Below are 13544 nucleotides of genomic sequence, written 5' to 3'. Positions count from 1 at the left end.
AAACTAAATAGCAGGTTCAAAAAATGAATCTAGCAAGCCAAGTCTAGCAGGCTGGACATCCGATTCTGAGCTCTCCTTCTTGAGGTATAGGTTGGTTATGTATGTATCTCACAACCAGATTATTATCATTGTTTTGTATGTGGCACTTAGGAGAAGAATACAAATATAAAGCAAAGGAGAAATGGAGTTGTTAAAGATCTCATCCTATTGGATCTCCTGAAACAGAATCAATTTCCTGACACTTCACCCAGGCACCCTTACAAGAGGAATGAGGAGATTCGAACCCAGCATGCAGAGCAACTGGAAGAAATCAGTGAGTCCTACACAGAGCATGTGGTACTGTTGTTGACATGGAAGAGACAGAAATGATAGCTATTATTGTTGACTGGATTATTGGAATTTTGAGTCTATCATGTGCCAGGCGCTGATAGTACAGCAATGAACAAGGAGAAGCAGGGTTGTCCTTGTCACTTAGGATTAGAAATTATGTTAGGATGTTAAAATTACACAGGATGGGCCAGTCATCACCCATCACCCACCGTCAGACAAAATGACACATTTAGAAATGAGAAGACAGGAATAGTGGCTTCCCTTTAATGTAGTTGGGACTGTTGCCTAGCAGACGACCTGAGATATATAGATAGATATCTGGTTATATAGGAGGGTGAAGCTTTTGATTTGATTCTTTTGAGACAGAGTCTCATGACGTTAAGGCTTGCCTAAAATTTGTTATAAAGCTGAAAAAAATTAGAACCTCCTGTCTCCACCCTTTGTGTTGTAGGAATACAGGCATACACCACCACACTCAATTTATGTGGTGTTGAATATTGACTTCATGCATGGTAGGCAAGCATTCTACCAACTGAGCTACATCCACATCCCAGGAATGTAACTCTTTGTCTGTAAATATAACTGATATTCTACTGAGTATTTTTTTTTACAGCTCTGTAGTGGCACAAGTTAACTGATACTAATATATAGCAGCTATCTGAGAATACTGCAGATAACTCTTGTTCACAGCAATGTAAGTGACTGTTGTCTTGCAAGTGAACAGTTGATTTTTGCCTCATTTAAAAAGAAAGAATTATTACTATTGATTATCAATTGGCAAGCTCACTTGAAATAACTTCCCTATATTGGCTTGTAAATCTGTTCAGATTCCCTGTTGATACAACTTAAAAACCTTTTTGGTTTTCTCATCAACTGAGTTGAATAACATCTTCAATATGCTGACACACTTACATTCTAAATTTCATGAAACTTTTTGTGGCACTAGGGATGGAACCCAGGTCTCCATACTAATCAAGAGACTAACAACTGAATCTAACCCCACTCTGAGAATATTTAAATTATAATTCATCAGCAAGGTTTAGCAAGTAAAGAAAGGGTTCATAAAGTGAGCGAAATTTAAAACATATAGAAACAAAATATTTTTCCACGAGTTTACTAGAACATTAACTGCCCCCACACCACAGAGCACCACCAAGCTTCCACCAATGTGTCAGTTAGCATCTACTGTGAACCAGGTACGTACCTAGGTTTTTCACAAAGATTGCCTCATCTAAACCTTGTAAAACTGCGATGCAGATTTTGAGAGTATTGACATACAGAAGAGGTCATTAAGCATGAAGCGAGTCACACCATAGGAGGGAAGGAGTCTTCAGAGACCTGACTCTAGGCTCGATAAGACCCACATTCCTACTATATAAACAGCATCCTTAAGGATGGATTTCTACACATCACTTCCATGCTACACATAATCTATACTTCTCTGCTTCAGGAAGTGACCTCAGGGGAGTCACATGATCTAATTCAGTGCACTCCTGAAGCTTACTCTATTATTATCACATTCCTTTGATTTTGTTTCCTAAATGTAATCCAAATCTGTCTGCTTAGGTAATTGTGTTTTACTCTTAGCCACCATCATCTTGCCTGAATCTCCTCACTACACTTTCCACTCCAGTATCTCTGTATTTTCCTCTCTGAGGCCAGGAATATCATTGCACAGCACCCATTGGGCCATATAGCTTTCCCATGCCTCAGAACATGAGCCAAACGCCCTTGATGATTTCACTCTCTGTCCTCTCTTCCTTAGTTCCTATGACTCTCACCTTCAGCACAAAAATTCTAGCCACTGAGGCCCTGTTCAGTACTCAGGAATGTCAGTCTTTCTGGCTTTTGTGGTTTTGCTTATGCCAAGGCTCTGCAGGATTACATACTTAGCAGCATCTTGTCAGAAGGTATTTGCTTAGTTGGGCCCTGCCTGACTTCTCCAGCTGCCAGCATTCTCTTCCTCACTGGCTGTACAAAGATCTGGTTGCTTTTTGTCCCCAGGAGCCTTACAATATTCATCCTTTCATAGGCATTTTCAGTGTGTCTGTACATGTGTGTGCGTGTCACATCTTAGCGGAGGTCATACAAAATGATGAAATGATCACAGATGTTGGAGGGAGGCAGCTATGGCCTCCAGATTCAGCTTCTCGTCTATAGGACCCACCAGAATCCTTTAATGAAAATTGCACTCCAAAATTATTATACAGAAAAATTGAGATATCCTAACTCTGTGTCACTCACATGGTAGGAGCTCATTAGATGTTTACTGAAGAGATAAATTAATGATTAATAAAACTTTTGTGGCATATTTTTTAAAACAGTTTTTAAATGAGCAAAATAATTTACTCAAAGATGTCAGGATCTCTTTATTTTATGCAGCTAACACCTCATGAGATAAACAATAGAAGGATGGAGATGGTACACAATAAATAGGCAGATAGTGATCTATCAGGCAGGTATGAAAGAAGTGTCAGCAGCAATGAGTAGGAATATATAGACAAAAGATACATGACAGGTAGATATGTGGACAGAGTCTGCTATGTAGATACAGCTATAAATAAAAATATGATGTAGATGCAGTTAGCATGTGCTCTGGAACTCAACCTAACAATATTATCAGCACCACCAGTTCTTCTCTTTAGATCTCCTAGGAGACAAAGACACAATTTCTTGGTAACACAGTTGGGTCTTTGTATCTGAAAGGCCCATTTATCATTCCCTGGAGGCGGTGAGGTTTGGAGTAGGTCTGAGGATATAGGAAACAAGAGACTGTGCAGGCTCCAGCAATTTAATAATGCCCTGTTGACATATGACCAACCAGCACTGTAACAGTCAGGAAGCTTGTACAGAAAGATATTCAGGAGAAGGAAGGGTCTGAGAACCTGACAAACTTTGACGGACTTGCTTTGTCTAGTTTCTGTCATAGGGAACTAACAGCACAGAAAGAAAGAGAGCGCAACAGCCAAAAGCTGAGAAAAGAAATTCAAGTTTTGTGAGTTCTGGAAACCCAGGCCTAGGAAGTCGCTGCTACTCAAACCCATGAGAATGGGGTTTTTAGGGATATGGCCAGCAGGGCATCCTTTAAAACACAGCCACACTGAATCACACCCAGCGTGGATTCTGGAGTCACATTTACGCCTTCTTCCTGCTTTGTTCAGCCAACAACCAGACAAGCAGCTCATCACAAGAGCAGCTTCTATTTACAAAGCGATCAGCACATTTTCTTAGATGTTCAATCAATGAACGTTGGTCAAATTAAATAACATTGAGCTTTAAAATCCCAAGTCAATTCAGTACACATTATCTTAATACAAAACCATGTAGAAGGGAATAAAGAGAACAGATGTTTTTAGTGCTCACAGTAAATTGCAGTCGTTCTTGCTTTAAATTGAGGGTATCAATCCTGTAGGCCACACCTTGCAAAAGCAGATGAGCTGGGATTTGCATCCTAGCAGCCTGAGTCTACATTGATCAAACAAACCTCTTTATTAGACTATACAACCTCTTTCAATAAAACACAAGCCTAAGCAATGACTGGGTGTTCCTACTCACTTGAAACTTGATGGGCTGCTGGGACCAGGGCTGGCTCTAACTCAGGGGTGAATGGCCACTCTGCAGGAACACCATCTGCAAGCAGCAAGAGGAACATTCTTCAAAACTGAAATGAGATGACTTTGGGCTATTACACACAGAGTCACAGAATCCCAGCACCTTAGAGATGACAGTCCTTAAAAATACGCAGGGAAATGTCAGCCTAAGGGAAGGAAGTGGCTTAGCCACGATCATACAGATTTACAGTGCAACAACCAACACCATGAAACCATTTATCCTGATCCTTCTGCTCTAATAAAGTACATCGACATTATGCTTGCAGGTGCTCTTGTAGCAGTCAGGGTTCCTTTCCCAGGCTATGCTTTCCTTCGCAGTATGGAGTTCCTTGGTCTGGCCATGTAGTCTCACCTGTCTGCGGATCTCTAGGGGCTGGTGCTTTGGTTGGAATTGGAGTCTGTGTTCCAGGCGTGAGTGTTCCTGAGAGGAAAGGAGAGAGATGAACGTGCATCTCTTCAGGAGGAACCCAATCTGAAGAAGATGCTTCATATCTCACCAGAGCAGCTGACTAGGCCAGACACCAAGTGGGATGCTGAAGGAATGAGTAAGAAATGTAGCCACAATCAAGTTCTCCCTGGAGTGTGGAAGGAAATGGATGAGTCCCATCAGTAACTGGTAAAGCGTGATGGGGCCATTGGGAACTTGCCAATATCAATAAGACATGGTGACACCATATAGGACAGTGATTACACTGAAGAGGGAAGTGTTTGATTATGGGCCCTCTGAGACTAAAGGAACATGGCTTCCTTGTCATTGATCTGAGTCATACTGTACACATAGACTCTGTCCACATCCCTGATAAATCATTTGTCAATCATTTTAATAATAGCCTGTGCTCAACATCTGTCTTTTATGCCCTGACAAGCCAGCAAAACAACCATCTTTTTTAGAAGATGTATGTGTGTGTGAGAGAGAGAGAGAGACAGAGAGACAGAGAGAGAGAAAGAGAAAGAGAGAAAGAAAGAGAAACTGGCAGTTCCATTCTGTGGATGAATGAAAAGAGTAAGACTGCAGTACAACCTGGCCCAATAGACAGGCACCAGTTCAGCAGGTGGTACTGTTGACTACAGTAAGGAACATAGGGTTAGTGAGAATTGGCCTCCAAAGCAGAGCAAAAAGTGTGTGCAAAAACCTAGAGGAGTGAGGAACTAGGACTGTTCAGTGGCTGGACTCCAGAAATGAAGTGGAAACGAAGGAAATGCTGTGGACCCCGTGATTCAGCCGACACTACTGTAATGTAGTTCACTGTTCGTGGCCACTCTTCTGCTGGGACTGTGAGTTTTGTGGTGTTTGATTCAACATGGCTGTCACTCTATAGACCTCCATATGAGTTGCAGAGATGAATGCTACAGCCATTCACAATCAGCTCATAACTGTCCGGACCCCCAATTCCAGCAGAAATCATATTTTCTCAGAAGGGGTCAATATCATCTTTTGGTTACTCAGATATTGATTAGACCCTCGCCTCCACTAAAGGAGGTAGCACTAATGCTTGCTTCCTTGATGGGTTTTTGTGTAAATCTTGAGCAGCCTGAACCACATCCAGCTCGTCTATGACTATCTTTTAGTTTGATTAAATTATTTTGATTATTTCTGATCACAGAATACTGACGTGTAAGGGATTAAGGTCTCATGACTCCCACAGATGGCCTTAGTGCCTGTTGAGGCTGGCTGGGCCAGCTTAAAAGAGCTGCAGGGAAGGATTATATGACAGTGCTTATATTCTGAGACAAACTCCTTGCAGATTTCACTGCTCTGAAAATTCTTACTTAATGACAAGAACATGGGAGCTCAGAGGGAGAGCAACATTTTCTGTGAGTTGTGTAGGTAGTATAGGCAAGATCGAAGTCCAGCTGTGTCCGACTCTGAGACAGAGCTGAGTTTATAGGTGATTGCTGGCCCTCTGATCAGAGCAAAAATGAATTTGCTTAAATTTTTCTCTACACTAGTATAAATGCTGATAGAGCTCAAAACCATTATGTCAGGTGTTTATATGATTAAAGGTGTCCAAATGACATCCCCCAGACCTCACGGTTCAGCTGAGATGTGTGTGTGTGTGTGTGTGTGTGTGTGTGTGTATGAGTGTGTTAAATTTCGTGTGCTCCTTCCTCTCTCTGTATTTCTTGGGAAGCTCAGTCATCTGACAAACTTTTATTGAATGCCTTTTTTAGAGAAGCCTTCATCTGAAGACATAAATCCTTAGGGAGAGTACAGCCTAGAGGGGAGAAATGTTAAGTTCACAGTCACTGAAACTACAGCTGTGATGCATGTGACAGCCAGCTAACCATGATTGGCAGGAAGATTTCCAGACACCTGTAAATATCAGAAGAAAGGCTTTTTAAAGTGAGTAACTAAAAATATAAATTTTGTCTGTGAGAAGAAAAATTATGGACAAGTCATGAACATTGGATAAAGAAAATGAAAATCAAGGTGACTATACTCTCCAAATTTGATCCGGGAACTGTACGGCTAGATATAAGGTCAAGATGTAAATGCATTTTGATTTGCTTTCCAAGGCTTCATTGTATACATACATGCATGAACACACATGGATACAGATGCAGTACAACACTGGAATCAAACTTGGTATGTCCTATTTTACAGATCAAGCTTTCCTTATGACTTGATGGCATACATATATCTGTATGTGGAATTAACATTTATCACATGTCACCTTACATCAGATAAACATGCTGTATATGTGATCAACATAATGTGATCAATACTATGCAACAAAGGCAGTTAACTTGTCTAGAGTGCTGACTTCTAGTGGCCAGTGACAGACAGTGGTACAAGGAAAAGAAAATCCAGAATGGGAGTTTGTAGGAAACTAAAACAGAAAATGCTAGAGATGTCAAAAGAGAACAGGAAAGAGGGAGAGAAAATATGAATAATGCAAAGTGGTAGAAGGTAGCTATAGTCAAGTATGTTATACGCATATATGGCAATGTTATAGTGAAACCATTTACTCTCTACAATTGATATGAAAATAGAAAGAAGGGCAGATGGGACAGTCCTGTGAAAAAAGAGTATTTTTTTATTTGTTCATAAATTAGAATAAAGGACTGGAATAAAGAAAAGAAGAAGAATGAGTTTGCTTTACGTCATTTATAAAATAACTTATTTTCGAGGCGGGGCAAGATGGCAGCACCGGGAGGACTCTCATTCTGAGGAGCAGCACAGCAGGATTGGCACAGTGACCAGCAATCAGAACTCGCGGCCATAAAACACAAGTGGTTGTGTTTCTCAGATGAGAGGATACCCCACGGTGGGGGATTCGATCAGCTTTAACTCACCCGGCTAAACGCGGAAGAGATCCCCGTTCCGCCAGGCGCTTGGTCGCCAGCCCAGAGCTACACGCCAGCGCGATCTGGTCACGGTCCCAGACTGAACTGTGGGCCCACAACACCATAGACTGGATTTCCCAGTCGAGAGATAACCCCACGGAGCAGGAAACAATTGGGACCGACCCCAGGTTGCCCAGACATCCCCTGGAAAAGACTCGGGTTCCGCGGGTGCCCCAGGAGCCAGCCCGGACCCAGAGCCGGGAGGGACAAAGGCGCCTGCCTGCACGGAGCCCTGCCTGCGCGCGATTCGCCGCCTCAGATAGAACTGTGGGCACCAGGGCAACAGGGCACCAGACTGCGTGTCTCTGGCAGGAGGAAACCCCAGCTTAGGACACCCAGCACCAAAACACTTCCTGGACTCACGCAGACTCTAGTGCAGGCAGGAGCACTGTGCTCTGCCGCCATTGTTGCGTTCCCCTGGGGCACTGGGACACACAGCTGCATCCTCGGACCTGCAGGAGCCGAAGAGCCATTACAGCAGCCCTCAGATACTGTGCCAGGGATTGGCCAGTTGTCCCTGGCTGGACTGCCAAAACTAGGAATCCCTGATCCTTCAGGGGGGCTGCACCCACAGCGTCTGGACCAGAGTGGTGCGTACAGCCGCCATCCCAGACAGAGACACACAGCTTCTGGTCCAGAGTGAGGCACCCAGCCTCCAGACCAGAGCAGTGCCCCCAGGCGCCAACTCAACCTAGGTGCACATTCTCCAGGTCCAGAGCAGAGCAATCAGCCTTTGGCCCAGAGACTTGCTGAGTGCACCTCCCACTTTCTCAGACAGAACTGTGCGCCCCAGGATAACAGACTGAGTTTCCCTGTTGGGAGAAAACCCCATAGCTAGGGAATCAGCAGTTTCTTCAAGAGGACTGTACATAGAAATTTAGTGAGCAGGAGCACACTAAATTTATAACAAGAAACCCAGCAGTGGGGCAGCTGTCTTGAGAAATTTTATGGGTAAGAGGAGATCCCCCCCTGCCTAACATAGACCACAGCTACTACTCAGGGCTATAAACCTGAGGTGAGCAGTGGCAACTCCGGAGAAACACTGGCCATACAGTGACCATAACCAAAAAGCAGAGAAGGACTCCTTCAGGAAAAATCATCTTCCGGCCAAGGGGATACTCCCTACCTCAGGACTCCAGGAAGCACAGAAACTAATAGCCAAAACCTAAATCAGCCCAATGGGTAGAGGTCAGCGTAAAGGCTCAACCAACAAAAGACAGAGCAATATGGCATCTCCAGAACCCAGCCATCCAGGGGCGAACAGCCCTGAACAATGCAGCATAATAGAAAATCAAGAAGATGACCTTACATCTATGTTGATGAAGAGAATAATAGAGGAAACAGATAAAATACGTAAAGAATTAGAGGAAGATAAAACCAAACAGATCATGGCTATCCGTAAAGAAATGGAGGAAGATAAAGACAAGCAAATTAGGGCCATCCGTGAAGAAATACGGGAAGATGCAGCCAAACAGCTTGTGGCCTTCAGAGAAGAAATAATTAAATCACTGAAAGAAATCAAAGAGACAGAGTTGAAGGAACTAAAAGAAAAAGAGGAAAATACAAGCAGACAGGTGAAGGAAGTAAACAAAACAACTCAAGACCTGAAGATAGAACTAGAAAAATTAAAGAAAACACAAATGGAGGAAATAATGGAGAGGAAGAATTTAGGGAAGAAAACAGGAAGTACAGAGGTAAGCATAACCAACAGAATACAAGAAATGGAAGAAAGAATCTCAGGTGTAGAAGATACAATGGAAGAAATCGATGTATCTGTCAAAGAAAATGTTAAATCCAAAAAATTCCTGACATAGACCGTCCAAGAAATCCAAGACAATATGAAAAGACAAAACCTAAGAATAATAGGAATAGAGGAAAAAGAAGACTCCCTTCTCCAAGGCCCAGAAAATATTTTCAACAAAATCATTGAAGAAAATTTCCCCAAGTTAAAGGAGAAGCCAATAAGGATACATGAGGCCTACAGAACACCCAACAAATTTGACCAGAAAAGAAAATCCTCCCGCCACATAATAATTAAAACAGGAAGTATACAGAACAAAGAAAAAATACTAAAAGCTGCAAGGGAAAAAGGCCAAGTAACATATAATGGCAAACCCATTAGAATCACACCTGACTTTTCAACAGAAACTATGAAAGCCAGAAGGGCCTGGACAGATATCATGCAGACCCTAAGAGAACACAGATGTCAACCCAGGCTACTATACCCTGCAAAACTCTCAGTCCTCATAGACGGAGAAAACAAGATATTCAATGACAAAAACAAATTTCAACAATACCTACACACAAATCCAGCATTACAGAAGACACTGGAAGGGAAAATACAACCCAAGAAAATTAGCTTCTGTCAAGAAAACACAGGAAATAATTAACCTTACTACAGCAAAACAAAAAGCAACCAAGCACACAAACTTATGAACACAGCCAACATCAAAATCAAAGGATCTAACAGCCACTGGTCATTAATCTCTCTCAACATCAATGGACTCAACTCTCCAGTAAAAAGACACAGATTAACAGAATGGATACGTAAACAAAACCCAGCAATCTGTTGCATACAAGAAACACACCTAAGACACAAAGATAGACATTACCTGAGGGTAAAAGGTTGGAAGATGACTTTCCAAGCAAATGGACCCAAGAAACAAGCAGGAGTAGCCATTCTAATATCTGATAAAATAGACTTTCAACCAAAATTAATAAAAAGAGATGAGGAAGGACACTTCATACTTATCAAGGGAAAATTCCATCAGGAAGACATCACAATCCTGAACATCTATGCCCCAAATACAAGAGCACCCACATTTGTAAAAGAAACATTGATAAAATTTAAACCACATATAGATCCCCACACATTAATAGTGGGAGACTTCAACACCCCACTCTCAACAAAGGACAGGTCAACAAAACAGAAATTAAACAAAGAAACAATATCTCTGACAGAGGTCATGAATCAAATGGACCTCACAGACATCTACAGAACTTTACACCCAAACACAAAAGAATTTACCTTCTTCTCAGCACCTCATGGAACCTTCTCCAAAATAGACCATATAGTTGGTCACAAAGCAAGCCTCAACAGATACAAGAAGACTGAAATAATCCCTTGTATCCTGTCTGATCACCATGGAATAAAGCTGGACTTCAACAACAACAGAAATAGCAAAAAGCCTACACACTCATGGAAACTGAACAACTTGTTACTAAATGACAGCTGGGTCAGGGAAGAAATAAAGAAAGAAATTAAAGCCTTTCTAGAACTCAATGAAAATGAAGACACAACATACCCTAACTTGTGGGACACAATGAAAGCAGTGCTAAGAGGAAAGTTCATAGCACTAAGTGCCTTCAAGAAGAAATTCGAGACAGCTCATTCAAGCAACTTAATGGCCCACTAAAAACCCTAGAAAAAGAAGAAGCAGACACACCAAAAAGGAGTAGACGCCTGGAAATAATCAAACTCAGGGCTGAAATCAATCAATTAGAAACAAATAAAACAATTCAAAGAATCAATAAAACCAAGAGCTGGTTCTTTGAGAAAATCAACAAGAAAGACAAACCCTTAGCCAAGCTAACTAAAAGGCAGAGAGACACCACCCAAATCAACAAAATCAGAAATGAAAGGGGGGACATAACTACAGACACTGAGGAAATCCAAACAATCATCAGGACTTACTTCAAAAGTCTATATGCCACAAAATTTGAAAATCTAAATGAAATGGACAATTTTCTTGATCGATTTGACTCACCAAAGCTGAATCAGGACCAGGTAAATCAACTAAATAGTCCTATATCCCCCAAAGAAATAGAAGCAGTCATCAAACGTCTCCCATCCAAAAAAAAGCCCAGGACCAGATGGCTTCAGCGCAGAATTCTACCAGACCTTCAAAGAAGAGCTAACTCCAATTCTCTTCAAACTATTCCACAAAATAGAAACAGAAGGAACATTACCAAACTCATTCTATGAAGCCACAATCACCTTGGTACCTAAACCTCACAAAGACTCAACAAAGAAAGAGAATTTCAGGCCAATCTCCCTTATGAACATTGATGCAAAAATACTTAACAAAATACTTGCAAACCGGATCCAAGAACACATCAAAGATATTATCCACTATGACCAAGTAGGCTTCATCCCAGGTATGCAGGGGTGGTTCAATATACGGAAATCCATCAATGTGATCCACCATATTAACAAACTGAAAGAAAAAAATCCACATGATAATCTCCCTAGATGCTGAAAAAGCATTTGACAAAATCCAACATCCATTCATGTTTAAAGTACTGGAGAGATCAGGGATACAAGGCACATATCTAAACATAGTAAAGGCGATATACAGCAAGCCTATAGCCAACATCAAACTGAACGGAGAGAAACTTAAAGCAATACCTCTGAAATCAGGGACAAGACAAGGCTGCCCACTGTCTCCATATCTCTTCAACATAGTGCTGGAAGTCCTTGCTAGAGCAATAAGACAGTCGAAGGAGATCAAGGGGATACAGATGGGAAAGGAAGAAGTCAAATTATCACTATATCACTATTTGCAGATGATATGATAGTATATATGAGTGACCCCAAAAACTCTACCAGGGAACTCCTACAGCTGATAAACACCTTCAGCAAAGTGGCCGGATACAAAATTAACTCAAAAAAATCAGTAGCACTCCTGTATACAAAAGACAAAAGGGCTGAGAAAGAAATTAGAGAAACAACACCATTCACAATAGCCACAAATGACATAAAGTACCTTGGCGTAACCCTAACCAAGCAAGTCAAAGACTTGTATGAAAAAAATTTCAAGTCTCTGAAGAAAGAATTAGAGGAAGATATGAGAAGATGGAAAGATCTCCCATGCTCATGGCTTGGCAGGATTAACATAGTAAAAATGGCCATCTTACCAAAAGCAATCTACAGATTTAATGCAATTCCCATCAAATTGCCAACACAATTCTTTACAGACCTGGAAAGAAAAATTTTCAACTTCGTATGGAATAACAAGAAACCGAGAATTGCTAAAACAATCCTCTACAATAAAAGATCTTCTGGAGGTATCTCCATCCCTGATCTCAAGCTGTACTATAGAGCAACAGTTATAAAAACTGCATGGTACTGGCATAGAAACAGAATGGTGGATCAATGGAATCGAACAGAAGACCCAGAAATAAACCCACACACTTACGGACACCTGATTTTTGACAAAGATGCCAAAACCATACAATGGAAAAAAGATAGCATCTTTAACAAATGGTGCTGGTCCAACTGGATATCTACATGTAGAAAAATGAAAATAGATCCATACTTATCACCCTGCACAAAACTGAAGTCCAAGTGGATCAACGACCTCAACATAAAACCAGACACATTAAATCGGCTAGAAAAAAAAGTGGGGAATACCCTAGAACTCATTGGTACAGGAGAAAACTTCCTGAACAGAACACCAACAGCACAGGCTCTAAGAGCAACAATCAATAAATGGGACCTCATGAAATTGAAAAGCTTCTGTAAAGCAAAGGACACCGTCATCAAAACAAAGCGACTGCCTACAGATTGGGAAAGAATCATCACCAACCCTCTATCTGACAGAGGACTCATATCCAATATATATAAAGAACTAAACAAGCTGAAAAGCAACAAACCAAGTAATCCACTTAAAAAATGGGGAACAGAGCTAAAGAGAGAATTCTCTGTAGAGGAATATCAAATGGCAGAGAAGCACTTAAAGAAATACTCAACCTCATTAGCCATTAGGGAAATGCAAATCAAAACAACCCTGAGATTTCACCTTACACCCATCAGAATGGCCAAGATGAAAATCTCAAGGGACAACACATGCTGGAGAGGTTGTGGAGAAAGGGGAACCCTTCTCCACTGCTGGTGGGAATGTAAACTGGTATAACCACTCTGGAAATCAATCTGGCGCTTTCTCAGACAACTAGGAATAGCGCTTCCTCAAGATCCAGCCATACCACTCCTAGGCATATACCCAAAAGAGGCGCAAGTACACAACAAGGACATTTGTTCAACCATGTTTGTAGCAGCTTTATTTGTAATAGCCAGAAGCTGGAAACAACCCAGATGCCCCTCAACTGAAGAATGGATGCAGAAACTGTGGTACATCTATACAATGGAGTATTACTCAGCAATGAAAAATAAGGAAATCATGAAATTTGCAGGTAAATGGTGGGACCTGGAAAGGATCATCCTGAGTGAGTTGACCCAGAAGCAAAAAGACACTC

At 41.5% G+C, this 13544-nt stretch overlaps 1 protein-coding gene across 1 annotated transcript in view; it reads right to left on the bottom strand.

The window, feature by feature from the left end:
* Positions 1 to 13544, bottom strand: part of Hhla1 (HERV-H LTR-associating 1) — a 45246-nt gene that overhangs the window by 7955 nt on the left and 23747 nt on the right. Inside the window, exons 13-14 of the mRNA XM_055626288.1 lie at positions 4294 to 4362; positions 3886 to 3960 (exon numbers count right to left, since the gene is read on the bottom strand). Of these exons, the coding sequence (XP_055482263.1) occupies positions 3886 to 3960; positions 4294 to 4362 (144 nt within the window). The remainder of the gene's footprint in view (positions 1 to 3885; positions 3961 to 4293; positions 4363 to 13544) is intronic.

Source organism: Psammomys obesus, unplaced genomic scaffold (assembly GCF_907164565.1).
Source record: "Psammomys obesus unplaced genomic scaffold, mPsaObe1.curated_primary_1811, whole genome shotgun sequence".
Classification (NCBI taxonomy): domain Eukaryota; kingdom Metazoa; phylum Chordata; class Mammalia; order Rodentia; family Muridae; genus Psammomys; species Psammomys obesus.
The sequence above is the reverse complement of the archived record's forward strand: the minus strand, read 5'-3'. Positions and strand labels throughout refer to the sequence as shown.